This window comes from Neomonachus schauinslandi, chromosome 7 (genome assembly GCF_002201575.2).
Source record: "Neomonachus schauinslandi chromosome 7, ASM220157v2, whole genome shotgun sequence".
Classification (NCBI taxonomy): domain Eukaryota; kingdom Metazoa; phylum Chordata; class Mammalia; order Carnivora; family Phocidae; genus Neomonachus; species Neomonachus schauinslandi.
Genome location: NC_058409.1, coordinates 123243734 through 123269937, shown reverse-complemented (window position 1 = coordinate 123269937; position 26204 = coordinate 123243734). Strand labels below are relative to the sequence as shown.

The following is a 26204-nucleotide window of genomic DNA, read 5'->3' as shown; positions in this document are numbered from 1 at the left end:
AAATGAGATCTGTGAGCAGGGTGTTAATTCAATTAGGTCTATTCCTAGGTGGTAACTCTCTATGCACAAAGTGTGAATTAATGGATTAAAGTCATCCAGGAGGGAGGTGGCGTAATGGGGCTTATTTAAAATGGTCTTTAGGGGGCGCCTGGGTGGCTCAGTTGGTTAAGCGACTGCCTTTAGCTCAGGTCATGATCCTGGAGTCCCTGGATCGAGTCCCGCATCGGGCTCCCTGCTCGGCAGGGAGCCTGCTTCTCCCTCTGACCCTCCCCCCTCTCATGTGCTCTCTCTCTCTCTCTCATTCTCTCTGGCTCAAATAAATAAATAAAATCTTTAAAAAAAAAAAAAAAAAAAAAAAAAAAATAAAATGGTCTTTAGCACCATTCTGGGTATCATGAAAAAGTAGAAACCAGAGGCAGGAACTAGGGGGAAAAAAAGGTGTTAAAATAATGTCAGAGGAGCATTAAAGGAACCGTAGGCGTTTAAACTAGATAAATGAATACTTCAAATGTGTCTGGACATTAAATCATAGACTTTTAGAACTAGATGGAGCCAGCCAGTCTCCTAAAAATTTAACTGATGATAAAATTGGGTTCAGGTGAGTCTACGTAGTAAAATTTATTGAAGGCCTGTTACGTGCAAATGCTGTACTAGATGCTGAGCCTAACAAAACAAGTTTCATCCTGAATCCCAGCCTACCTCTCCCCATTGTCTTCCAATATCTGAGAGGCTGTCACAGGGAAGACTGTTATGAATGTAGTCTCCCCTTCTCCAAAGGGCACAGCTAGGGCTGGGAAGTGGGAACTACAGGAAGGCAAATTGCTGCTCAACACAAGGGAGACTTTTACAGTAACATAGTTGTGTGACACTGGAGGGCCTGCCCTGAAAGGTATCAGTGAGGTCCACGGAGGGATCATTCATCGCTAGTATTTAGCATTTCTGAATTGGAAAGGAGATTAGCCAAATAACCTCTCAGGTCTCCATGTGTAATTCCCTGAGTAAATAAATGCACAGCCAATGAGGGAATATTTAGTACAGAGAATTCATATTGAATATAATATGTATCTTCAATTTTATTTCATTTTGATTATTTCTTAGTTTTGGTTATTTATTTGTATCATCAAAGATAACCTAAAGAAACTTTCTAATTTTCATGGTACACACAGCAAAGATAAAACCACTTGGGCAAATTCAGAGAAATGACTCATCACCACCCTGACATGAACACTAGATATTGTCCATGATAGGCAGTTTTCCAACTTAGGCAAAATATGACATCTATTTATTCATTCAGTAAATATTTCTTGGACACCTATTATGTCCCAGACGCTGTGGTGATTATAGGAAAAATGGTAGAGTGGTGACTAAAACAACCATTGTTCTCATTGTTCTTTATGAGACTGATATTCTAGAGGTGAATATGGACAAATGAACAAGCAGTTGCCATTAATGTCATCCCTACTATACTAGCAGAAAGTACAGGGGCTGAGATAGAACTCTGGAATGTCAGGAGGTGACCTTCAAGACTTTTTGGATCAGGGAAGAATTTCTGGAAGAAATTTATCTGAACTGAGACATGAAGAAGTATTTGGAATAGAAATTAGTTGGGGGAGAAAAGAAAAGGAGGGGCAAGAAGTTTCACAGAGAATGCATTAGATAGTTCCATCTGCATCTTGTTCTTCTTGCTTAGTATTGCTCTTTTGACTCAATTAGTCAGAAGAATTGTCACTTTGAAATGATTAATTTTATGCTTTACCATTTAACAGGAAATACCTTCCTTTTTAGTACCTTACTGGGAACTAATAGAAAATTCCTATATAAACTCCATCAAAACAGCACTCAGGCATCTGAGAGAAGAACAGCATTCTGTGATTTCTTACTTATATGAAGTTAGGTAAGTAATGTTTCCAAAGTCAGAATTCTGTAGTCTATAGGCATGTCATGTGAGCTCCATCTCATTCTCTTACTGCCTTACAGAACAAATTTCCAGCATTTTCTGCGGCGTCCAGATCACAAACAAGATTTTGTATCTCAATGGCAGGCTGATTTCAATGCTCTTCCTGATGACCTGTGGGATGATGAGGAAACAAAGTCTGAACTACACCAAAGAGTAAATGTAAGGAAATCTGCGACCTGCTGCACCAGGGTCTCCAAACGAGAATATTGTACTGCAGAACCCTAACTCATTCCCTTTCTCTTCCATGAGGTGTGAGGGTGAGGGAAATGGTTTGAACACTTAACCTGCCAACTTTCAAGAGCAATGGCTCTTCCAAACTTCAGTTGAGACTCATGTTCTCAAAATGATAACATGGTGGACAACACTTCCAGGAAGAGGAGCCAAGTCCAGCAAAGCAAGAGCATTCTTGGCATCTGTTTTGTAGACCCCTAACCCCTTTGTTCGGCATTGTAACTATCTCCATGCCTGGCATTAAGCACGTACCTACCTTGAGTGCGGTCATATGGTTGGATGATGTCAGGGAGAAGGGGAATGAGGGAACTTCATGGAAAACCTAAAGGGCTGCCAATATTGAATCGATCCTTTGAGGGAAGGTACCAAATCTTATACATCTTTGTATCTCCAGCAGGCACAGTGCCTGGCCCTTAATAGGCAGATTTTCATAAATTCATAAGTGGAATATATGACCCTGATGTTTTAGAAAAGGACTCCTGAAGTCCAGGAAGCCTGATTTCAATTAGGAAGTTAAAAACATTAAACTTTTTAGAAATATCAATTCAATCAATAAAGTAGAGAAGCTTCTAATAAAAATAGTCAAGGAAAGACGAAAAACTTCAGGTAGAAACTTGGATAGATCCCATTGTTTTTGACTTTAGTATTTTCATTATAATTAATTACCAAATAGTGTCTAATTGCCTTATTGATATTGTCACTGACCACATAATTATTTTTTAAAATGTTTTGTTTCATTTCCCAGTGACAAATTTTGTTATTGCTTTAAATTTTGTCCCTTGCTTCTAATTTTGTTGCATTGTGATCTGAGAATTAGGTATTTAGAGTTTTGACTTATTTAAGTAATTTCAATAATATTTTAAATTTATCTAAATTTTTCAGTTGCCTTAAACATGGAAAATTTTTGTTGATATTCCATGGGTGCTAGAAAATAGCATATAGTCTTTATTTAGAAGGGTCAATAAGTTTTGGCCAAATCAACCTTGTTAATGTCATTAGAACGCTTTTTAGCAGTGGATTCTCAGCAAGAGTATATTGTAGGGAAACAAGTAGTTTTCAAAAATAAACCTGCCTTTGCTTCCAGCCCTATGTCCAAACTCAGGTTTAGGATGGGCCCCATATATCACTTTCATTTTTTAAAGTGTCATAGAAACAATTACCCTTTTGTTACATTTTTATATCTACATAATCTTGCAAAAACTATTGAAACAATTACCCTTTTGTTACATTTTTATACCTACATAATCTTGCAAAAACTAATGGAAGTAAGTTTAAAAATCCCTATGATGGTTACATTTCTATCCATTTGCCTTGCTTTATAGATTTTAATAGATTTAGTAGATTGCTTTACAGACTTAATGTAGCAGCAGTAAAGCTAACCTGAACATGTACGTGCTGGCACTGTCTTTCTGCATCCTCAAGACAGCCCTCTGAGGTGGGAACTAGTAATATTCCCATTTAATGGATGACAAAATATGGTGAAGTAAGTGTCAGATCTGGAATCTGACCCCACGCCACCACGCTCCCCGGCCCATGCCCTGAACCATTCATTAAGCTGCTTTTCTGAAGCAGCGTTATTTGACATGTGAAGAAACGTGTCAAGCTATTTCTTCATGGTCTCCTATACTCTTTAGAGTATAAAATAACCATCTTTGCACCAAAGTACTTCTTTTGTGTTGAATTCTACTGTATCTGATATTAATACCGTGAACCTTGCTTTATTTCTTATTTGTGTTTGTCTTGTATAAGTTTTGACTTTTGACCTTTTTGTGTCATTTTGTTTTATGTGAGACTCTAGTAAGCACCATATAAATTGAATTTGGGCTTTGACCCAACAGAAAACCATTAAAACTTTTGTAAAACTGTTCATTTTTAAAGATTTTTGTCTGCACAACCTTCACAATTAATAGCCATGAGTTTTTCTTCAATACAACCCACTCTTCAATACAACCCACTCAGGAATATATAATAATTCCCTAATTCTTGTCAAATGAAATGTGACAACCAGCCATGCCTCTGGGTAAGCCCAGACCCTCTCTATGCTTGGTCAATGCCCTTGTTCTTGTCTTATTTCATTCCACTTCTGAGAAGTTAATGGAGAGGTTCTGCTATTGCATTGTCCCCACTCTGCCATCAGAAATCTGAACCACAGAGATGCTAGTACTTGCCAAGGCCTCACAGTGAGGCAGAAACAAAAAGAAAACTCTTCTAGCTCTCAAAAATGTACAAATGCTTGGTAAGCACAAACCAGTGTGCATTGAATATCTGCTAGAGCATTTGTGGAAAGACCATGCAGATATCAAGGTCAGCTCTATAATAATGGTGTTTTGTGCTGCTACTTAGCATAGGACTATAAAAATGGCTGTGATATTTTCATTTTTACGTGCAGTTCCCTGAAGGTAACAAATCAAAATGCTAAGAGTCCCATTCATACAATATCACAGAAAAAGAACCCACTGTGGGCACTAGAATGAAACTGCTTGCATTAAGATTCCTGGCTCCACCACCTTGAAACCACAGCCAAGTGACTTAACCTCTCTGGGCATCAATTTTCTCACCAGAATTTACCTCCTGGTTATTGTGGGGATTAGCGAGGTAATCCATGTTGGGCACAATGCCCAACACATAATAATGTTCAATAAATTATTATTGTGAAACCTGTCACATTTTAATTGACTGTATGCATTTCATTAATGGGATATTTTATTAAACAGATATTTTATTGCATGGATAACACAATATTCTTATAAGATTATAATAGTTTTTATTAACCAAGGAATTACTGTACGCTAAATACTATGCTAAGTGCTTTATATACATAAGCTAATATATTCTATATGGCACATCCAAAAGGTAAGTTACAGATAAAGTAACTGAGACCTGAAATAGTGGTGTAGATTAGTCAAGAGCACAGGCTCATATCCTGGATCCACGACCTACTTATTGTGTGCCTTCAGGAAGATAACCTTTCTGTGACTTCTCTGCAAAATGAACATTATAATATATTACCTCAGGTTGTTGCGAGGCATTAAATGAGTTGATAGAAGTACAGTGACTTACGTTCTGATACACTGATGCATGTAGAAAGACCTCAGTACATGGTAGCTATTGTTAGTTTTGTTATATAAATGGCAGAGCTGGGATTTTAAAAGATTTTTCTTACTGCTAGCTCTTTAGTACAAAGCTAATTTTTGGACAATCTTATTAAGCTCAGACAGCACTTCTTGGTGAATGACATGTTCCACTCGTGATTAATGAACAAGCCTATGCCCTTGGATTAAATACAGCTGCATATTTCTTCCACCAACAATACGCCATTTCCCCATAAATTCCCTGAAAGGACTTATTTATTTATTTATTTGTTTATTTAGAGAGCAGATAGGGATGGGCAGAGAAAGAGTAAGCAGGCTCCACACCCAGTGCAGAGCCCGATGACGGGTTTGATCTCACAACCTGAGATCATGACCTGAGCTGAAATCAAGAGTCCAATGCTTAACTGACTGAGCCACCCAGGCACCCCAGGAGTTTTTCAACTAAACAAATTTTCTGAGAAAGGATTAGAATACTACATAAAACATAGCCATCCATAAATAAAGTGAACTGCAGTGGATTTGTGCTAGACGTGGGCATATGATTTGGTGAGCTGGTCTTATAAAGTAAAGGCCTGGCATAGAGTAGAAGCAAAATAAATATTTATTGAATGAAGGAATAAAATGCATGAGTGCATTAGGTCTAATTTTCTTTGGAGACATTTTTAAGACGGCAAAGGATTCTCGTTTTATTACACTGAGGTAATTTGAGCCACAATTGTAAAGCGTAACAGTGATGTTTCTTTCTGCTCAGGATTTACGAGACCGCCTGTGGGACATCTGTGATGCTCGGAAGGAAGAAGCAGAGCAAGAGCGTCAGGATATCATTAACGAGAGCTGGTTGCAGGACTCAATCGGAATAACAATGAACCATTTCTTCTCATTAATGCAGGTAAGAGAAGCCCATCAACAACACAGGCTCTTGCCTCCACAGCTACTTCCCGTCCCTCCCTTTACAACTCCTTTGGGAGGATGAGGGGCCTCTTCAGGCTCATTTTACTCACAGCGCTCTGCCTGGCCTGAGCTGCAACTTGCTGAGGAATTTAGCTGAACGAAATAATTTTAGCCCGGGCCAAACAAACACTAGAACTGGTAGCATCCCGGGGCGCCTGGGTGGCTCAGTCGCTTAAGCGTCCAATCTTGACCTCAGCTCAGATCTTGATCTCAGGGTTGTGAGTTCAAACCCCATGAAGCTGGGCATAGAGCCTACTTAAAAAAAGCAAAACCAAAAACAATAACAGAAACTGGCAGCTTCCCAAGCAACCACCAACCAGCTTTGTTTCCAGGTGGCTTAGAACTGTGGAGAGGGACAAGATCTCGAGATGCTGTCTTATACTGGTTGTTACCTCATCATCCTCTCACAGTGGACACCCAAAGTTGCCAGCAAAAGCCCAGGAAAGCAGCTCTGCCATAAAGCATGGGCTAGGTCAATGTCAGCAGGCATCTGATTCCAGAAAAAGGCTTATGTCAGGATTGAAAAAAAAAAAAAAAAAACCATTCACCAGAACAACCTCATTAACTTATATTTGCAGCCTGTTAAATAAAAATTGCACTAGACGAGATAAGAAGATAGCGATTGCTCTTATTCCAAGACTATTGTCAACAGTAGGAAAAAGAGCACAGGCCAGGTCTGGATATCCAGCATTGCCAAGAAAAAGAGCTAGAGTTTGAGAGCTGGGGTGTAGTGGGCATCAGAAGCCATCTGTGCTTGCTGATTGGCTTTGCCTGAAGGAAAAATAAACATTCTCCTATCTTCACCTAGTTTTAACACTGGGAGCAAGGTACCCTCGAGGAGCAAGTTAGGCTCCTCCCCTCCCAGAGGAACTGGCAGCTGGGGGTATGATCTTCCTTGATGTTTACTTTTCAAAGGGATGGTGCCCAGATACTTGGGAAAGACAGTTTTGAGTTCTAAAACTGGCAAGAAGCTTTTAAAAAGATTTACATCTCAGGGGTGCCTGGTGGTTCAGTCAGTTAAGTGTCTGCCTTTGGCTCAGGTTGTGATCTCAGGGTCCTGGGATTGAGCCCCATGTTGTCGGGCTCCCTGCTCAGGGGGAGTATGTTTCTCCTTCTCCCTCTGCCCTGCCCATGTTCTCTCTCTCATAAATAAAATCTTTAGGAAAAAAAAGATTTACATATAAATGGACAGAGCAAAGATTTACAATGACAAATTTTGTAAAGTAAATTAGAAAAGGGCAGTCAGGCACCTAGAGTTAGGAAGAAGAGTATCTAAAGTTTAGCCAAGCTGAGGGGAACAGTAAGCTTGTGTTAGCCAAGCTGTGTCTACATGAGTATTTTTTCCTAAGAGCATAGCAGTGAGGGTAGAGAATAGAAAAGGGTACATTTCTAGTCCTCAACCGATTGATTTACATGAGGAGATAATGTGGGAGCGCAGGATATTTAGCTGACAATCCGAGTTAGCGCACGGTAGATGTTCAATAAAGGCTCACTCAACCAACGACCATGAATGCTGATACTTCCAACCTTCAGAGGGACAAGCCCGTGGTACAGGGGCAGGTTGGACCACTGGAGGCCTGAAAAGTCAGCAGAAAGCTGAGACCCAAGAGCAGCCTCACTGACTACCAGCTCGGATCCAGGTGTGGGTTGTACAAAGGATTAAAGTGAGCCAGCCAAGCAGCCTAAGCCACACTGGGTAGCATTCCTGGGGCACTGGTTTGGGCAAGGAGAGATTGACTGTTGGAACAGGTGTGTCAGAAGCTTCTGGCAGAAATAACTGAAATCCAGTAGTGAAGGCAAAGGGAATAGAGAATTTTAGTGAATCATTTCTCATTAGTCCGAGCAGTACATGCCTCTTTGGGGAATGGTAGAACTCTCACATACTAGATGGAAGGCTCTCGTCCTAAGAAGTGAATCCACATCTAAAATCAACAAGGAGGAAAGAAGAGAAAGGACAGGGCAGCAAATAAGAGCTGCTCTTTGTTAATTCCTTACTCCTTCCTCTGTATGTGCCAGGCACTGCTCAAAGGACTTTCATGTATCTTACATTAGACCTTCACAACAACCCTGTGCTGTGACTTCTGTTATAATCCTTCGGCATTGTTCAAATAGTTGAAGGCCCGCCACGTGAAACAGCAAAGAACCTCATTCTGCACTGATCGATAGGACGTTACAAAAACTGAAGATGGAAATTACAGGAAGTGGATTTCAGTTCAATAAATGCAGAAAGAACCCAATGATTAGAACCATCCAACAAATAACAGACTTTTGAAGCAACTGAGCTGCTTATAAGCAGAACGTTTGCACATGTTTATGGAATGGAGGGCTAGGGGAAAGAATCTTTATGAAAGTCTTCAAGGCCTGCAATACTGGGTCACAGACAACTAGATAAGCATTTCCCAAAGTGGGATCCATGGGACACTAGTTTTACACAGTGGTCCGCAGAAAAGGACTCAGTGATCAAGTGAAATTGGGAAGTACTGCATACTCTGTGCTTCCCTTTCCCTGGGAGATTGACAAACATATTGACATATTAGGACATCAAGATGCCCTGCCATTAAGAAACCTTTTTGATATGTTAATCCAGCATTTCTGAAACTATTTGACATTGCAAAGTTTTGGGGTTTTTTTACCCCCAACAGGGTACTCATTAACAGCTCACAGGACAAGTTTTCTACCCAATAAATTTTAGAAAATACTATGCTTGATTTTCTAACGTTCCCTTCAAAACTAGGATTCTGTCTCTAAGCATGACAAGTGAAAACACTTACTGTCACAATGTGAGATTTGTCCATGTAGGAATATCTTAAAACTTAATTTGGTTGCTCTGCAAGAAAAGAAAAATGTTTAGTTTTCCTAATCATTTCAAAATGCTAGTTTGAAAAGTTACTTAAATGTATATTTATGTTTAAAATCCAAAATTTTAAAACATGTTTTATAATTTAAAACAATATATGAATGGTCATTTTATTTTATACTATAGATTCAATTTAACCAAGTGAACTTTTTCCTGTTTCAGTCATTTGCCTAGAAAAGTTTAACAATGTACAAGACAGCTTTTCAGGAGCAATGTGGTTTACCCTTTTTTGTATCAAAAACGAACTTATTGAAACTGTTTTTGTCTTCTGTTGTCAACTACAGGGCGAAAGCATTTATTTATTCTAGACTGTGAATATGGTAGTACAAGACTATTTCTGGATGTTTTATGAAATAAATAGTAACATTACTTGCCCGATAAATATTGGGATCCCTTCATAAATATCCTTGGGTTAGGGTCAGCGAAGGGCTTTGAACACTAGGTCAGGTTTGTTCTTTTTGGGAAAAAATGCTTTCTATAATTAACTATATATCATGGAATGCTTCTGCAGAAGAGCTTCAGTCTCTAGGCCCTCAGGCACTGGTTTAAGTAGCCCCACTCGCCAAAGCGAAGTCTGGAAGTCATGTTCACACCACCAAAGAGGAGCATGGATGTGCCAACTGATCTGACACCTAATGCAAGAATGGGTTGGCAGACTCATGGTGCATTTGGCACTCACGATGCACGCATGTCCTCATTCCTGCAAAGGGGGTAGCCTGGCTGGCAGGGAGTCCCTTGTGAATGACTGATGCTCCACTTATTGCCAGTTCCTCTGTGTCCTCCATTTCCCCCAAGGCACTACTGGCAATGCCAACAGACGGGGTTTGCTGTGAGCATGGAGGAGTGATCTCCCTAGTACGCATTATTGAGCAAGAGTGGAAACTGTGAAAAGAGAACGGACCATTGCCTTTGCCTTACCTTGTCATTTCTCCACAACTAGGTTAAATAGTCCTAGAGGACCAAAACCTAGTCTTACTTTGTACTTCAGTTTTTTTGTATTTGTATCTGTACCCATATTTGTATTTCGTATTTGTATGTATCATATTTTTGGCATCTCCCAAATCGATTAACTTGTTACCTCTGGTAGAAGACATTCACATGTTTGTTAATGTATTAGTTGATTGGATACAGGACACAGGAGTTCTTAATGTCATAATAATGAATAATATGTACTACTTCGGACATCATACTTACTGTAATCTTTTGTCACAAGGTCAAGAGGCATAGAAACTCCACCTTGTTGAGTGGAATCATACTCAATGAGTACAGAAAACACAAAGTCACCAGTTATCTTTCATTGTTATATATGCCTTTAGATATATATATAAGATATATGCCTTTGGATATATGCCTATAGCCAATTCTTTCTCTTTTTTTTAAGATTTTATTTATTTATTTGACAGAGAGAGACACAGCGAGAGAGGGAACACAAGCAGCGGGAGTGGGAGAGGGAGAAGCAGGCTTCCGCGGAGCAGGGAGCCCAATGCGGGGCTCAATCCCAGGATCCTGGGATCATGACCTGATCCGAAGGCAGACATTTAACGACTGAGCCACCCAGGTGCCCCTAGCCAATTCTTTCTTAATTTCCAGAAAATTGATTTCAACTGAAATACTTTAAAATAGTGCTTACAGAACTTATGGGGGAAATTATAAAGATCAGCTTGTTCTTTCTTGGGTATTAACATTCTTATTTGCTATTAAAGGCAGAACTGAACCGTTTCCAAGATACAAAGAGACTCCTTCAAGATTATTACAGGGGAATGGAAGGCAAAATCCCAATCGATGACATTAAGAGATTTACTCGAGTCCCATTGGTCCAACTGGATAGTAGAGACATTTTGGAAAGCCAGCTTAGGTAAGAAAGTTTATCATGTTGCACTATAATTGGTTTGAGCATAAAACTTTATGATTTTAAGTTGAATACCTAATAAAAACCAAACTCCTGTATCTGCAAATCCAAAATCCAAAAAAAAGCTCCAAAAAGTGAAAACTTTTCTACGTTCAACTTAAGATGATTGATATGCATTATTATCCAAATGATGATGACTATTTACACACTTTGCTGCAGAGGTATAGTGTGTTTTATTATGAAGAGCTTCCAACAGACTCTGCTGGGGATATTAGGGAATATATAGAGTATATAAATAGTGAATTCTGAAAAACTTTTGGCTCAAGAGTTTTCAGCAAGGAATCATGAATCTCTACCACTTTTATGAAAGGTCCCAAGCACTTGTGTGTGTGTGTGTGTGTGACATGTAAATGAAAATGGAAGGGGTTGTGAGTCTTCTTTTATAGGTAAGGAAATTGAAAAACAGTAAAGGTTCAGTCATATGTGATTATGACTTCATGAGGTAAAAGACTTGTCAATAGTCTAACATCAAATTCCCACCAGAGCAAGAAAATAAAGAATTAGATTTTCAAACAAACATTTCTGTGCAATACAAAAGTTTGCAAATAATTGCATTTATAGACTCAGTGGTGGGGACAGGGAAAGGGCAAGATCCCAAACCCAGAGAAGCTATGAACAGATAGAAAAATGTCTTTAAGAAATAGGGAGTGGGTGGGGCACCTGGGTGGCTCAGTAAGTTAAGTGTCTGCCTTCGGCTCAGGTTATGGTCCCAGGGTCCTGGAATCTAGCCCCACATTGGGCTCCCTACTCCGCGGGAAGCCTGCTTCTCCCTCTCCCACTCCCCCTGCTTGTGTTCCCTCTCTCGCTGTGTCTCTCTCTGTCAAATAAATAAATAAAATCTTTAAAAAAAAGAAAGAAATAGGGAGTGGGAGTGGTGGTGATTCCTGTGATGTGGGTGGGTCCCAACTCTAAAACATTAAGAGAGCAAAAAGTAAGAATAAAGTAACAAAAAGAAAACTCAAAATCCTTGAAATTAAATGAATTAATTAAAAATAAATTAATAAAACAGCATTAAGAATTAAAGTAATATTTTCTCATGACCAGTAAGGAGGTCATGAGAAAACAAGAATCTACAAATGTGAAGAGGGGAAAAAGAAAGAAGCTAGCTTAAAAAAAATAATATACAAGCTGAACATTAAGTTTAAATCTCCAAAGATATGAGATATGTATTGGAGATTGAAAGCAGTATATGTACTTTATTGGACAAGTGTGCTCAAGTCAATGCAGACAGCACAAATGGCACGAACTAAATGTGGTATCGTGACTATGTTTTGAAGACAGATCTGGTTTCAATCCTGGGTGTTATTTACTAGTTGTATGTGAGTAAATTAGAACAATTTATTTTGGGAGGAAAATCACCCCAACTCTCTTAAGCCTTGGTTTTCTTATCTATAAAGTAGGGTGGTTGTGAAGATTACAGAAAATGAAATCCTCAAAGCACTGAGTACCATGTCTGGGGATCAGAAGACTTGAGATCAAGTCTCAATAACTCTCAATAAGTGGTGACTAGATTACACAACCTTTAATGCATATTATGACAATAACCTACCTGCAGTATTTTCTATTCTTAGATATTTTAATTTTTTTTAAATTTAAATTCAATTAATTAACATATAATGTGTTATTGGTTTCAGAGGTAGACATCAGTGATTCATCAGTCTTATATAATACCCATTGGTCATTGCATCACGTGCCCTTCTTAATGTCCATCACCCAATTACCCCATCCCTCCACCCCCATCCCCTCCAGCAACCCTCAGTTTGTTTCCTATGATTAAGAGTCTCTTATGGTTTGTCTCCCTCTCTGGGTTCATCTTGTTTTATTTTTTCCTCTCTTCCCCTATGATCCTCTGTTTCTTAAATTCCACAGTATTTTAATTGTGAGTATTGCATGTTCTTGCTTAGCTTTATCCTCCCTATACCAAAAAGGATTTGAGATGACCTGAACACAATAGGATATACATGAGATCCGAGACCCACTTTTCCTCTCTCTAGATTTCCTCTATGTAGTCTCACTGTGTCCCCATAATGCCCATGTGTAAGCAAGAAAACACAAGAAGGAAAGTACCGTCTTCTTGATACAAATACAAGAGAAATGTTTAAGTCAGCAAGCTACTGAAAAAGAACTTTGAAACTGAAAACAATAAAAAATTCCAAAGGCAATATGAACCGTCAGAGCCATTAAAAGGGGCCAAATTTCAATGTCTACAGTAGCAGTGCATTCTGTTCTTAGCACAAAATAGCAAGTCAGGCATATTGGGGAAGCTATTAAAGTTGGTTAGCAGAATGAAACAGGGAAAAGAACAGCCGGTTCTTATTGTCTGCAAAACAACTGGGTACCAATCTCAACCTCAAATCACTGCTATGAGTATCTACCAAAACTCTCAATCAATGTACAACCAACCAACTAATCAGCTACAGTCTCTTTAAAATATATAAGGGAAACAAGCATCCTGTTAAGCATTTCCACATAGCTGTCTACTTTATTCCTGTAAAAACAACAACAACGGCAGCAGCATAATAGTAACTAATAATTGGTTGATAATTGGCAATTACTAAGAATTAGTAATAATAGTAAAAGTAGCAGTTGCATATTTGTATTATTTGAGGAAAGGAGCTTCAGAAAGTCAAGTGACATGCCCCAATGCATATCTATTGATAGTGGCAGAGGTAGCTAGACCAGAAATTTTTCCAGGGAAATGAAGTCTAACCCCGAATTTTATTTCTAAATGATGTGCCACCACTCCTCTCCTCCAAAGCAAGGTGTTGGGAATGCATGTTGTATTGTATTAAACATTTAGAGATGATCACACAACCTTTACCTTGTTAGACGCATGAATCTCAGTGTCTCAGGGACTGACATTGAGCATTACCTGATTATTAAAATGTAAGTTGTCCTTGTGGGTAGATAAGTACGAAGAACCTCAGCGCATTGTCTTTATAGGCACAGTGCGTTGTCAGAATGCCAAGTCCTGGAAGAATCAGAGCCAAATTCAAGAAACCATGTCTAGTGCTTCAAAACAAGACCAAGCTAACTGTTTCCTGGAGTTCACAATCAGCTTTCTGGGTCACCAATCTGTTCCCCAGCAGCTTGAGTCTGCCAGACCAAATGCTTGATCCTACTATGGCTTCTGACTCTCCTCAAGTTTCAGCAAATGAATCCTTGGAGCTTCTCTCTCCCCATTCCATGCCCAGCTGAGGACCCTTTGCCCTTTGGATCACTAAAGTGGATCCAAGTCATAATAAACATTCTGCCCTGGGGCTCTCTTCCCGCTTCTCATAGCATTTGAGATTTGAGAGTCCTTCAGGGATAGAATGTTCCCAGGGGCAGCTCTAAAATTTCTACAAAAGGGCAACAATATGGCTGAAAGAAGGGAGAGCGAGAGCTTACCTCTGTGTTCCCACACTTTACAAAGCAAAGAGAAAGCTTCATCATCCATACTCTAAACTGGGGAGGGCTGTTGGATTTCTTCCCCACCCACCACAGGATTCCCCCTTGCAGTCCTCACATTTGTCATATCTTGCTTTTTCACTGTCCACTTCGGGAAGCCAAATGATGCTAGTCATCTTAAAGGAGTGGTGCCCAGTTTTATTTGATTTGCTTTTTCATGACTGATTTGTTCCTTGTCAGAAGCTGATGCCCTGGATACTTTTCAAAATTGCATTTCTTCAAGATTCCCACTGTTTCATTTCCCTCCTCGTAATCAACAAGAATTAAACCTAAAAATTATGTTTTGTTACTATTTGTCTCTAGTTTACTCTTGTTAATAAGACTGTAAAAATTTGAATACAGTCTTTTTTTTTTTTAAGAGAGGGGGTTGGGGAGGGGCAGAGGGAGAGAGAGAATCTTAATCAAAGCAGGCTCCACTCCCAGCATGGAGCCCAACGTGGGGCTCAATCTCATGACCTTGAGATCATGACCTGAGTCAAAATCAAGAATCAGTCACTTAACTGACTGAGCCACCCAGGTGCCCCCTGGATACCATCTTTTATAGTCTTTTCTTCATTTGAAGAGTTCTTCCAGGACAACTTTGAAAATTGAGGTTAAAGCAAGATAACAAAATTCCCAAAGTAACATGTCATAAAAATATAATTCTGTTAAATGAAATACTTATATTTCCTTTTTATTTGTTTTTTTCAAAGAATTCCTCTAATTTCTCGAATATCCATATCCCCGGATTCAGCTATGTCCAAACCAAAAACAAAGGCCATACTGAAGGGCAAGATCGATTACTCACTGGAAACTGTTGAGGCAAACTTTGAGGCAGATGAGAAGTTGCTAATGGACACCTGGCAGCAGGCTTCTTTAGCAGTATCTCACATGGTAAGCAGTGCTTGTTACTACATTTTCACTAAGTACCAACATTGGTAATATGCTATGAGTAGAAAATTTACACAATGTTGTATAAATTTATACCTTCAGGAACTTTTTTGTTTTGTTTTGTTTTCTGAAAGAAATAAGAAATGAAACAATTCAGTCAGCAAGTAGATGAGCTTAAGAATGGAGTAAACCAACATGTAGATTATTTTTTGTGCTGGGCCAAGGTTCCAAGTGCAGGGGCCAAAAGGTCCGTCGGGAAAAGTCAATGACATGGGTCAAGTCTAATGCAATAAGGGAGGGATGAGGCTGTGGCCAAGTGGAAATCATACTCCTAAAGAGGTATGTGCTACATCACCCTGACCAAATTTACCATTTAAGAATGAGGCCCAGTATGGCCAGATTTTACAATTTTCCAAGAAAAGCCAGAAATTCAGATTTATATGTGAAACCTACTGATTTTAGCATGTTAGAAATGAAATCAAATTTGTAAAACTTTACAGAGCCAAGAAAAACACGCATCTGGCCTTGTAGGCCTCTAGTTTGCGTAAGTCACCTGTGGGGTAAGTACTCTCCTCTTTACCATGGAAAACGAGGATCCAGAAATGTTAAAAATTTTTACCAAGGTCACTTAGCAGGTTAAGTGTCAAAAAGGATATTTGAACCTAGGGACTATATGAGTTCAAAGTTCATGTCCTTTTCAGCTTCACTGGGAAGCGAAGGGACGGTGATAGTCTCTGCCTCTAAGGGGCCTGCACCAAATCAAAAGAGAAGGGAAGAGCACACAGATAACTCTAATGTAAGGAGAAACTCCCCCCTGTACAGAAGGTTCACACAGAGTTTAGCTTGGATGACCACTGTTCCCTCACCTTCCAGTCCTGTGTACCCAAGGTGGTTCTCTTTTCATTCTGTGCCAGGCCTTCTTTGAGTTTCCCCGAAATATCCCATCCAAACAGGAAGCAGTGTCCACCTTCCCAAAGACCTTATGGAAGAGGAGGAAGAGGAGCTTACCGCAGGGTCTCAGAGCGAGGAGGTGACACTTCTGACTGGGTGTTTTCCAAATCCCTTCCTGGCCACTCTGCCTCCAGGGTTCTTTTCTCTTGTTCATCCCACAGCAACCTCAGCGTTCTGTTCTCCCTTTCTGTTCTCCCTCTCTTCCTGTTGCTCTTCCTTCTTTTGTTTCTCCCTCTCAAAAGTGACTGTAGATTTTTTTTTTAAGATTTTATTTATTTATTTGAGAGAGAGAGAGAAAGCACGTACATAGGGAGAGTGAGAGGGAGAAGTGGACTCCCTGCTGAGTGGAGAGCCCAATGCGGAGCTTGATCCCAGGACCCTGAGATCATGACCTGAGCTGAAGGCAAACGCTTAACTGACTGAGCCACCCAGGCGCCCCTCTCAAAAGTGTTTGTAGATGCCTTTCATTGTCTTGCTTCTACTATAAAAAATGTTAGTGTGGATTTTGACACATCTAAGAAAAGTGCATGAAGTATAACTGCAGGGCTCGATGAACACACCTAAAGTTACTGCCGAAACCAGCACACGGGAGAAATGGGAAAGGTCCGGAACCTACCAAGTCCTTGCCCCTTCCCAGTCCCAACCCCTGCATCCCTACAACACGGACCTTCGGCCTGCCTTTTGACTAACCATTGCCTTGATATTCATAAGTTTTATCACCCAAGTCTATAGCTCTAAACAGTATAGTTAACTTTGCTTGCTTTCGAACTTTAAATACATGGACTCATACCTTTTGTCTCTTTGTGTTTTCTTTTGCTCAACATTACATATGAGATTCATTATATGTTGTCGAGTGGAGCTGTAATCTGTCCCTTTTTGTTGTTGTATATTGTTTCATTATGTAAATCTATCACAGTTTATTGAACTAGTCTGCTACTAATACACATTTGGGCTTCCAGTTTGTGCCATTATGGATACCCTCGCTGTGAACATTCTTGTACTTGTCCACGGCTGCACTTCTGCACACGCAGCCATTGGATATATGGCTAAGAGTGGTGGCTATCTTCAATGTCAGTTGATGATACTATACATAATACTTCAGTTTGCATAAGTAATACCAGATTCTTCCCCCATTCACTGCAGTATCATCTTTGTCATAAAGTAGGTGACCACATATCATAAATTAAGTCTGTTGCATTGCTCTATTTTTCCATCTTGTACCAAAACCGCATAATGTCATATCACTTATTTGTTATCTAGCTGAGCAAATCTTCCCATCTTGTCATCTTGCCCAGAGCATTTTGGCTCTTGGCTCTTTGCCTTTCCATATAAATTTTCAAATCAGCTTGTCAAAATTTACAAAAGCGTTGGCCATAGACTTTTTTTAGATGATATTTATCAGAATATGGAAGTTTCTTTTCATTTCTAGCTTACCATGAGGGTTTTTCATTAATATATTAACAAATGTTTTTCTGCATCTATTGAGATTGTCATATAATTTTTTTTCTGTTTTCTATCAATGTGAAATATCATATTGGTCCATTTTCTAATATTAAACTTACATCACATCCCTGAAATAAGTCCAACATTATAATTAAATATCATCCTTCTTACATATTGCTGGCTTTGTTTTGCTAATAATTTGCTTAGGCTTTTTGAATCTCTGTTCATGAGTGAGAAAATCCTAAAATTTGTTTTTCTCATACTGTCCTTGTCAACTTTTAACATCCACGTAATACTAGACTCATAAATCAAGTCAGGATATGTTTCTTCTGTTTCTATTTAGAAGAGTTTGAGGAAGTTGGAATTATTTCCTCTTGAAATGTTTAGTAGCATTCACCAAGAAGCCATCTGGGCCTGATGAACTAAACCTTTTCTTACTAGGAGGTAGTCTTCTTTATTTATAATGTTTTTTTGGAAATGATACTTTTGAATATTGTTTACATGTTATATCCTTGTTCATCCTCTTATTTTTTATCCTTTCTATACCTTTTTTTGCTTGCTTTCTCCCCCCCTACTTACTTTTAGAAGTAGTGCATTCTATTACTGTTCTCTTAGTGGTTACCGTAGGAATTACACCATAAATTGTGAACCTATCGAAGTCTAAATATTATTTAGTCAGTAATTCATGTGTTATTCCTAGAGTAACCACTAAGTGAATTAGTGTGTGTTACTTCCAAACTAATATAGGGAAAATGAATAAATTTAAAATATTAAGTCCAAAATAAGAAAAGAAAAGAGGACAGAACAAGATTTAGGACAAACAATATAAGTTGAAAGCACATAATAAGACAGTAGATGTATACCCCAAAAATACTGATAGCTACTTTATAAGGGCAAAATGATCCAGATAAAGAAAAGGGATTGATTTATTTTGTTAAAAAAGCATATGATGCCTATAAGAACACAGAAATGATCTTCTGTTATTGACCAGAAAGGAGAATAAGGTAGTGTGATGACCTCCAGTAGCCACCGTGGAATCCTAAACCCTTGGCCCAGAGGCTCAGTGCTCCCCATCGTGCTGGTACCAACTCATCAAACCTTCTCATAAAGCAACTAGATATTGCTTCCTACATATTCCCTCGGCATTAACAATTTCCATGCCTCGGCTAATGTCATCTTTCTCTCCTAAAATACGTTCCTCCTTCCTTCTATTTGATTAAACTATATACTTCGTATAAGTCTTCAGAGCCAGTTCCTGCTTTGATTCCTGACTACTTGGTTACCTGTTTGAAGCCCTTGCCTTCTCTGATCATGTGCTCTTCCAATCCCTGAAGCAGTATTATCTCCCCAAGCATCCTAGGTGATTGTAATGTTTATCTCATTCTTTTTCTAAACATTTCACTGGATTCTAAGACTTTTTATACACCCTACACCTAGCATCATGCCCACATCTAATATGATGCTAAGCCCTCAGCACAGTCTGACGTGGGACTGCTGCCCGACCGATGACGCTGATGTTACTACTGATGATGATGGCAATGACCGTGGTGATCACTGAAAGATTACAACTACCAAGCACCAGAGAGTGGGAAACCAGAGCTAGGAGTCTGGGGGGGGGGGGGGGGAATTATTATTCTTATTGAGCTACATAAAGTAATTTGCAAGTTTTACAAATCCCATTAGAATTGCCTAGGGGAGATGACATTGTAGAATATTACATTATTAGAAAGAGCAGCGTACAGCACAAAGAGCATTGGCTACCCCTCTTGGTTAAATTGTGTGATTTTATGGAAATGACTTAGCCTCTTCCAGTCTTCAATTCCTTATCTGTAACATGGGAGACATTCCACATACCTTTCCTCTAGTGAATGGTTGAAAGATCCAGTGAAATAATGTATACCAAAGAAATTATAATAGATAATGTAATATATATAATATTATATATAGTTATATATAATATATAATATAATAGATAATGGAAATTGTAACTATAATAGATGATGACATTAAAAAAATTTATTCACAATTGTACTATTTTCCTTGTGGAATTTAAAAACCACATAGAGAGTCACCTGGGTGGCTCAGTCGGTTAAGCATCTGCCTTCGTCTCGGGTCATGATCCCAGGATCCTGGGATCCAGCCCCATATCAGGCTCCCTGCTCAGAGGGGAGCCTGCTTCTCCCTCTCTCCCTTGCTTGTTCTCTCTCTCTCTCTCAAATAAATAAATAAAATCTTTAAAAAATAAAATAAAATAAAATAAAAACCACATAGGAAGCAAGGGAGAAAAGTTAAGTACTAATCTAATTAGTATTCCTAATAATTATATTTGAGTCCTGCTTTTATGTCTCTAATAGACTTTTATGACCTTGATGTCACATGACCTTAAGGGAATTTTAAGTTTCCAGTGAGACAGACATGCTTGGGCAAACCATTGCAGGGAAAAACAGTGCAAGCGGGGATTAGAGCAACTGAAAGGAGAGTGCTTTAACATGGGCTTTTTTCTACACAGCAGTCTCACCAACAGCTACCCGTTTAGTGTGTGATGTTAATTTTTAGAAAAACTTTCCTCTAATTAGCAGGTATGCAATGATTTCAAAGAAACAAGTCATAGTTAACGCCCACAATGTCAAGACATTATTTCTAGAGTTTCTTCGGGCTTACAGGTAGATCGCTCAATGTATTGCGAATAATGTTAATTTTTGAAAGAGACACAGAGGTCTCTGAGGGAAGTGGACCAAAAATATGCAGATGATGATTATCATCATCATCACCACCACCACCACCACCACCACTACCACAAAGTTGTTTATAGAGGAGAAAAATCCAATTTTAAAGGAAATTGCTAACTTATGGTGCTTTGCAAAAACAGATTCAAAAATGAATTGCTTGCAATTTAGGCGGGGGGGGGGGGATGTTAACAAGTCTGTTTTCAGCTTTACCAAGAATTTTAAAGTACAGTAGATATCATGAAATCCATTTTTATGGCTTAAGGACATCTGATTAAAACCACATACATACGCTCACACAAAACTGGCTTGTTCTCTGAAACCTTTTCGTATTTCTCCAAAGTTCCACTGATCTTAAAGAAGCTGTGGGTATGTTCCGTGGAATATGATTATTTTAAAAGAAATTCCATCTATTAATAATCATTTCCTGGTTCCATAGTTCCATAGTCCCCTGTGAGCATAGCAGGTGCTAAAAGCCGCTTGAAGCCCATTTGGAGGGTGGAACACTAAACATTCATAGAACAGTCGGGGACAGTTACATGCTGAGCCCTGGGGTATGAAGTTTGCAAGAATTTGGGGAGAGCAGGAATTGGCTGGTGTATCCCACCAAAACTAAGCATCTTTCAGGGGAGAGCTTGTGCCTTATTCATCTTTCTATTCACCTCCATCCAACTTTCTCTTTCTCCTCCGAGCCCCTCACCCAGTCTTCCCCAGAAATAACGTCAGGCTTGGACACAGTAAGCACTTCAATAAATGAATTCTCATGACCCCCATTTCTTTACCAGTTGCTTTATTGAGATTTTAAGGGATTCGACCACATGTTGCTCCTCCCTCCTCAGGGTGTGCAGGTTTTCTTTCTCCCTTTTGGGAGTCTTTTCTAAGCTCTCATTTCTTGGGGCTACACCCCTAAGTGCTCTTCGCCTTTCCTGGGACAGTTGGACTTATTTTGGAAGGTCTGGCCTTTGAAACTGCAGGCATGGCCCCAGTGGCACGAGAACTCAAGACAAGGTTTCCCTGCTGCCTGAAGCACAGAGTCCTGGAGGAGGGATGGAGGGGTCCCAACCACACCCCACCCTCCCGATTCCTCAGCTATGATGGGGTGGCCCCGCAACTCATCTCTCACACCAGGACATTCCATTTGTGCGAGTGAAAGGAGGGGGTTGATGAGATGGCGGGAAGCTGCAAGTCCCCTGAGTAGAGGAAGCTGACAAGATGAGCTTAGTCCGTGGGACAGGTCATCCTCATGAACACTGCACCTTCTGGGATGATGTCTAGTGTTAGAGGAGAATGGAAGCCCAAAATCCAAGTGTCCATGAGCCCAAATAATACAGGGCATGCATTCCCAAAACTTGGTTGGGGGACATGAGAAATTCTTACCCATTTTATGTATAAAACACAGTTATAGGTAAAATACATAGATACACTTTTGCAGTATTAAAATTTCATGGAGCAGACTCTTAGAAAAACTGTCTTTAAAACTCTGTAGGGGATGTCAGTAATAATGATGATGATGATGATGATGATGATAAAAGGTGAGAAACATTGGTATAGGGGAATGCCCTGGAAGAATAGTGGGTGTTAAATCCATAGAGTCTGAGATTTAAAAGAAAGCTTTTAAAAAGCATCCTCATGGAGCTGCTGCAGTGTGGAGGTGGCAATGAGCAAATGTAAGGCTGCATTGCATGCAGGGCTGGAGAAAGTGAGCAACCTACATACAGAAGGGGAAGCCACTTCTTGAGGCCCGGGCCAGGTTTCCAAGTCAGTAAAACATTGAAGTATGTTTTCTGTAAAGACTGAGTACATGGCATGGTTGTTTACAGGAGAATGAGGCTTCAGTTGATCTGGGTGATGACTAAATCCACATAGCTATCATATTTCATAAGTGTCGCATTCATCGAAATCTTGCTCGTATCCAACCAGGTTGCTGCTGAAATTCATCAGAGGCTCATGGAAGAAGAGAAGGAAAACCTGCCAGCAGACACAAAAGAGAAATCTCCTCAGATGGGTACAAATAAAAAAGTCATAAAGGAACCACCCAAGAAGAAAAAGGCAGACAAAAAAGCAAAAGGTATTCATGGTTTTGGCATCCAAAACTGTGGATGCTTCAACTCTCCTTGGTAGAGAACACAAACGTCTAAGCAGGCACGTTAAAGCTACTGTTGGTTTGGTTTTGTTCCAAGACCCAGGCTCCGGTGGCGTTAGCTGACTAATCATACTGGGTACCAGTCTCACCTAACTTGTTTATCCAAACGTATCCAAGGTAAAATAAACCTCAACAACAGTTTGGAACATGCTAGAAGAACTCCCAGTAGCACTATGTAATCTGAAAATTGTGCACATAGGGGCCGCAGTAACTGAGAGGAGGTTGGGTGAAAAGCGATTATAAGTATGTAAGTTTCAGGTTGAATTCAGGTTTCTGGTTTAATTCAAGCAAGTTCCTCTCTCCTGGAGGCCTCCTGCCTAATCTCTGCCTCAGAGACATGAGGGGAAAGCAAGGGCGAGAGAAGACTCAGGCTGGGAGAGACCTCCTGTCAGCCTCGGGGATAAACTCTGGCATAAACATTATCCCCCCCCTTTGAATGTCTCCACTTGTACATATTTAAGGTGAGTTGAGGCAAGAGAGGAAGAGACAGAAGTCACCTCACTAGTCAGTTGCTCACGACACGTTTGTTAGGCACCTGCTAGAAGGACACCATGATGGGTGCGAGGGACACAATGATGAACTTCAAGAACCAGAACAAAAACACAGTCCCTGCCCTGATGGGAACTCTAGTCTAGCAGCAGAGACTGATGTTTGACCCATCCTTGTTCTTTAGTGGGGGAGGTGCAGGCAACCTTGAGAGCGAGGTCACCTCAGTCCTTCTGAGAGGTAAGGAAACACCTCCCAGCTGGAGTACATTTAAGCAACCCTGAGCAGGAGTAAGAGGGGAAGCTAAGGATGTGGGCAAGTGGGTGGTGATGGGTGGCACTCGAATCAAAGAGAAGAATAGCACCACAAGAAAAAACACACCACTTAGTCCATCTCAGATGGTAAAAATGAAAGAAATAAGCAGCATTTGAAGGACATACTTCAATCTACTTTTAATGGATAAATGGTTGAGTCCATTCCCTTAATTTTACAGATGATAAAACAGAAATCCAACGAGATTAAGCTCCCTTTCAGCTGTAATTCATACATCCACCTACTATTGCAATTACATTTTATTACAGTTTCTTTATTTACAATTATGTCTTCTTCACATGACTTGAACGCTTGCGGTCAGACCTTCAAGACAGCTTTATTGCACTAAGTAGAATTATGTGAACAGAGCCTGCAGTTAGAATCACACTGCCATTTCTCAAGGGTAGATTGTCAGAAAAATGCTGACAAATTCTTATTTTCTAAATCTCTTATGTAATCATTGAAGTACTTGCAGTTAAGTACTACTGAAAAGATTCAGTAGATTGCAGATTCTTGACCATGAGCCACATTTCAGCCATATCTTCTGGATGTTGGTTCCCTGCTCTTTTCTTCATGAGGATGTGGGATACACTTGGCTAACACTAGTACCTCTGATGGAACAGTTCTTCTGCAGCTGGCTAATGGCATCCGTGGTGTGTTGCGGTTTGCTAATTCCCGTCCCCAAACTCTGCATTGCACCTTCCTTGGAGTCTATAACCATGTCTGCCCTCGTTGCACACCTCATTTCCCCATGATGCTACACAAAAGGGGCATTTTTGTATGTGTATAGCCTAGATAACACATGGAGAATTCTCAAGGAAAGATCCATATTTCCCACTCACAGTCAGGACTCAGGTTGGTCCTTTCCAAATCGCAAGAGTTTTGCTATAGACCCGCATGTTTCGCTTGGTCCTCATTTTGTCCAAGGAGCTGTGTGTCCCCTTGCATGCCCGCTCGCTCCTCCCCGAGTTCCACTGTGCTTCCAGGCAAATCACCGCCAATGGCAGAGGCCGCGCCTGTGACAGGGACAGCAGAGGAGATTGCCCAAATGGAAAAGAGAAAAGAACTGATGCTCAGAATCAAGGAAGAACACCTTGCTGCCCTGCAATTTGAAGGTAGCATTTGGGAAGAACCAAGATGATTCTTTTCAGTGGAAAACAGTCCAGTAGGCAAACAGCCTGTGACTGGCTCAAGTTGTGTCTAGTAGAACACAAAGCAAAATGATTGAAAAGTATAGCATTTAGTTGGTTGTTTTCATAGGACCACATGAGGGCTAGATTCAGCTGTTCTATAACTGTCTGCTGGGATCTCAAAAAGAGACAAAGAAAATTTGGGAAGGGGTTAGGAGAACACCAGCAATAATTAATCTCAGAGAATAGACACAGAAAGAATATGTTAGAGTCTGTGTGATTTTTACAAGTTGAAAGAAGGCTTAAGGCCATGTACGTAGGTGGTTTTATATGTTAAGAATAATTTAGGCCTCTCATTAGGAAAATAAATCCTAACTGAGGTTAACAGGCCCTGAAAGTGAGTTCTTGGGAACAGAGACCATAGAAGAGGCAGTCATGGATCGATAATGCTCAAGAGCCTCCTTTTCTATAGGTAGCAATGATTTTATAAGATATATTCTCCTGGCCCTTCCACTTGTCTTATAATGCAACTCAAAATGGACTTTGAAAAAAAATTGGGAAAATGAGCAAATTAGGCAGGTGGCAGTGGAATAAGCAAAGAAGAAACATGGAAAAACTATTTCAGAAGTAAAATCCACAGACCTTAGTGTGTGCCATGGGCAGGAATAGGCCCTGGGATACAGAGGATTTACCCTAGTTTTACCAGTGCTAAGAAAATACAATGGCATTGCCATCCCGAGATTCTAAAGTAGGGAGATCATCAAGAGACTTTGTACCTTCCCCTTTTTATTTATTTGTGTTTTCCCACTCCAATTTATCAAAGAATATATTACTATAAAGTGCAATAAATGTAAAGCTCAGTTTATAATACTTTTGGCTTACATAAATTGCCAAATGACCCTACCATGCATTACACTTTTTTTCTCAGTAACATAGATCAGGTATTACCTATACTCGTAAATTAAATGTCCACCTACATCTTCACAAACTGAAGCATGATTGGTTTAAGATTGAATTCAGTAGGTTAGAAAATGCATGTATATATAATCCTTAATTTTCTTCTTAAATAGAGATAGCCACACAGTTCCGGCTTGAACTGATAAAGACAAAAGCATTGGCTTTTCTTGAAGATTTATTAACAAAGGTGGTCGATGTATATAAACTCTTGGAAAAGTGGCTTGGTGAGAGGTACTTGAATGAAATGGCCAGGTAATGTACTGCATGGCTTTTCCAAAATGTATTTTTTAATTCCTGGTGGCCAAAATTGGCAGATTTTTAGGCATTTACAAATAGAAATTTTGACCTTTTAGGGAATCACAAATGCATTTGTATGGGTTCTTCTCAAACAATAAGTCATGTATCAAACTGTCCTGTTGCAATGTCCAGTTTTGCATATCATTTCTGAGTTTGGTTTTTACCCTGCTCAATGAGGACCTTAGTTTACAAGGTATGATTATAGGTAATTTTTAAATATTTTTCAGAAGATAATGTTTCATATCTTTCTAACGCCAGACTTCTTTTTAGTCAGGGCTGATTAATGAGAGACTGAGAAGTCAGTCACTGCAATGTTTTACCAGTGAGGCTGATTCCCTTGTAAGGGTAATACCCGGTTCTACTTTGCTCTTGGGTTCCAAAGGTTTTTCAGACTTCTCATCTCTAGTGAGGGGCAGAAAGTCTCATTCTCTTAATTCTCCCC

The 26204-nt window shown here is 39.7% G+C and overlaps 1 protein-coding gene across 1 annotated transcript in view; it reads left to right on the top strand.

Moving 5' to 3' along the window:
* Nucleotides 1–26204, top strand: part of SPEF2 (sperm flagellar 2) — a 156662-nt gene that overhangs the window by 91959 nt on the left and 38499 nt on the right. The window contains 8 exon segments of the mRNA XM_021696168.2: nt 1767–1894; nt 1978–2116; nt 6032–6169; nt 10792–10943; nt 15140–15320; nt 22358–22505; nt 24365–24493; nt 25579–25717. Of these exon segments, the coding sequence (XP_021551843.2) occupies nt 1767–1894; nt 1978–2116; nt 6032–6169; nt 10792–10943; nt 15140–15320; nt 22358–22505; nt 24365–24493; nt 25579–25717 (1154 nt within the window).